At 55.4% G+C, this 2,989-nt stretch overlaps 1 protein-coding gene across 1 annotated transcript; it reads left to right on the forward strand.

Annotated features, from left to right (window-relative positions):
• On the forward strand, positions 1–1,915 carry LOC119535067 (DNA polymerase lambda-like). Its single transcript, XM_037837592.1, is given in 2 exon segments — positions 1–670; positions 764–1,915. Coding segments are annotated over 2 exon segments (1,626 nt in total). The 3' UTR covers positions 1,720–1,915.
• The last annotated feature ends 1,074 nt before the right edge of the window (positions 1,916–2,989 follow it).

Consider the following 2,989-nt stretch of genomic DNA (forward strand, 5'->3'; position numbering starts at 1 on the left):
ATGGACCCCAGGGGCATCTTGTAGGCATTTCCCAAGCGGAAGAAAAATCATGACAATTCATCATCAAAAGCACTTGCAAAGATTCCCAAGAGGAAAGAGGTAGAAGAAGCAGGAGAGTGGCTGAGCTCCCTCCAGGCCCATGTTGTGCCCACTGGCATTGGACGAGCCCAGGCAGAACTCTTTGAGAAGCAGATTGTCCAGCATGGTGGCCAGATATGCTCTGCCCAGGCCCCAGGGGTCACTCACATTGTGGTGGATGAAGGCATGGACTTGGAGCGGGCCCTCTGCTTCCTTAGACTGCCCCAGCTGCCCCTCGGTGCCCAACTGGTGAAGTCATCTTGGCTGAGCTTGTGCCTGCAGGAAAGAAGGCTGTTGGACACGGCAGGATTCAACATCGTCATCCCCAACAGGTGCCTGGACCAAGCACAGCCCAGCAAGGGAGACCGAGACTCTCCTGGCCCCCATGAGGCTCTGCTCAGGATAGCCCCTTTACCTCCCCCTCCTCCCTCCAGACCTACATCTCCTCTCCAGAAGGCAGAAGAGGCACCAAGCACCCAAGCCCAGCCCGGCTCTGATGATGAAACCTATGATGGAGAAGAGCTTGGGATTAGTGCAGCTAACCTGGAAGCCCTGATCAGTGGCTACTACCCTACCCTCCTTGAGGAAGATGGTGAGTGGAGCCTAGCCCCAGGGGCCCTGGGCAAGTGGGTCTGTGCACAACCTTCCAGCCAGAAGGCGACCAACCACAATCCCCACATCACAGAGAAGCTGGAGGTGCTGGCCAAAGCCTACAGTGTTCAGGGAGACAAATGGAGGGCCCTGGGCTATGCCAAGGCCATCAATGCCCTCAAGAGCTTCCACAAGCCTGTCACCTCCTACCAGGAGGCCTGTAGCATCCCTGGGATTGGGAAGCGGATGGCTGAGAAGATTGTAGAGATCCTGGAGAGTGGGCATCTGCGGAAGCTGGACCATATCAGTGAAAGTGTGCCTATCTTGGAGGTCTTCTCCAACATCTGGGGAGCTGGAATCAAGACTGCTCAATTGTGGTACCAGCAGGGCTTCTGGAGCCTGGAAGACATCTGCAGCAAGGCCTTCCTGACCACCCAGCAGGCCATTGGCCTGAAGCATTACGATGACTTCCTGGAACGCATGCCCAGGGAGGAGGCTGCAGAGATCGAGCAAATGGTCCAGGAATCAGCCCAGGCCCTCAACCCCAGATTGCTGTGTGTGGCATGTGGTTCATACTGGCGGGGGAAAGCAACCTGTGGGGATATGGATGTGCTGGTCACTCACCCAGATGGCTGGTCCCACCAGGGCATCTTAAGTCGCCTCCTTGACAGCCTTCAGCAACAAGGGTTCCTGACAGATGACTTGGTGAGCCAGGAGGAGAATGGCCAGCAGTAGAAGTACCTGGGTGTGTGCCAGCTCCCGGGGCCAGGGCGGCGGCATCGGCGGCTTGACATCATTGTTGTGCCCTACAGTGAGTTTGCCTGTGCCCTGCTCTACTTCACTGGCTCTGCCCACTTCAACCGTTCCATGTGGGCTCTGGCCAAGACCAAAGGCATGAGCTTGTCAGAGCATGCCCTCAGCACAGCCGTGGTCCGGGACACCCACGGCCTCAAGGTGGGGCCTGGCCAGGTGCTGCCCACTCCTACCGAGAAGGATGTCTTCAGGCTCTTAGGCCTACCCTACCGAGAACCAGCTGAACGGGACTGGTGACCCATGGCTGGGGGTCCCCCAGCACTGGACCGGCTGCCCTACCTGGCTGTCCAATACTCCCCTCTAGCCTCAACTGGCTGAACCCCACTACTTCAACAACCAGCTGTCCTCAGCAAGTCTGGGCCCTGGGCCTGCAGGAAGGGAACAGGCTGCTATCACTTCTCCCTCATCACTGCTCTGGTAGAGTTTTGCACATGGTTCCTTGTCCCATTTTAAGCAGCGACAGATAACAGGTTCGAGGTCCAGCTTCCTGTGCTGAAACCCAGGCATCTCCTTCCCTACCCTGAGAAGCTACTGGGGGTAGGACAGGGGCTACAGAGGGAGAGGCCAGCAGCTGTGGTCCCAGCAAAATGCAAGACCCTTTGGAGTAGAAAAATGAGCCATGTACTCCCCCCACCCACTTTGCTTCCTGTGCAGCTGGAGGGGCTGGGGAGGTGTGCCCCAGGCTTGGCAAGAGCAGCATTTGAAGTTCCCAGGAGCCAGTCAAGTGCATTTGACATTCACCCTGCCTGGTGTTTGCAAGCTGCTTTTTCCAGCCCAAGCAGGGATGGGGATGGGAACTGCATGGGGGAGCTCTGAAAGGCTGCAGTAACTGCATGACTTGAGCTGGCTTCTGAGCTCAGAATTGGGGCAGGGGGTTGAAGGAGAATTCAGGGAGTGAGGCATTCAAAACACCTCTTTATCCACCATCAGCATCTCATGTGGGCCATGCCCTAGACCAGGCTATTGGGAGACATGAACAAGGAGACAAGACTCAGGAAATAATTAAGAACAATTAGATGGCAACCTGTGTGCCACTGACGAGGCTGGGGCAGTCAGGGAAGGCTTCCTGGAGGAGGGGAGGGGCAGGCCAGCAGGGAAATGGTCTTTTGGAGAGGGTAAGCAGGCTTTGTATGGGGACAAATTAAAGGACCAGCTTTAGAGAAGATGCTGTATGCTGGCAGTCAGGAGAAGGCCAGGCTGATAGAGGGCTGAAGGGCTTACTTTGATAGAGCTGGTGGGAGCGAGTCCAGGTAGTGGGATCAGAGTGACTTCCTGAGGCCTTACAAATAGGGAGAATTTAGTCGGGGGAGTTGGGGGATAAGGAAGGAGGTCTGGGAAAACCAAGTAAGCAGAATAATGGGCACAGAGGCAAAAGAAGGCTGTATTGCAGTGTGTGCCAGTTTGAATGTATTATGTCCCCCAAACACCATTATCTTTGATTTAATCTTGTGTGGGCAGACCTGTCAGTGTTAATTAGATTGTAATTCTTTGAGTGTTTCCATGGAGA

Source organism: Choloepus didactylus, chromosome 5, assembly GCF_015220235.1.
Source record: "Choloepus didactylus isolate mChoDid1 chromosome 5, mChoDid1.pri, whole genome shotgun sequence".
Lineage (NCBI taxonomy): Eukaryota > Metazoa > Chordata > Mammalia > Pilosa > Megalonychidae > Choloepus > Choloepus didactylus.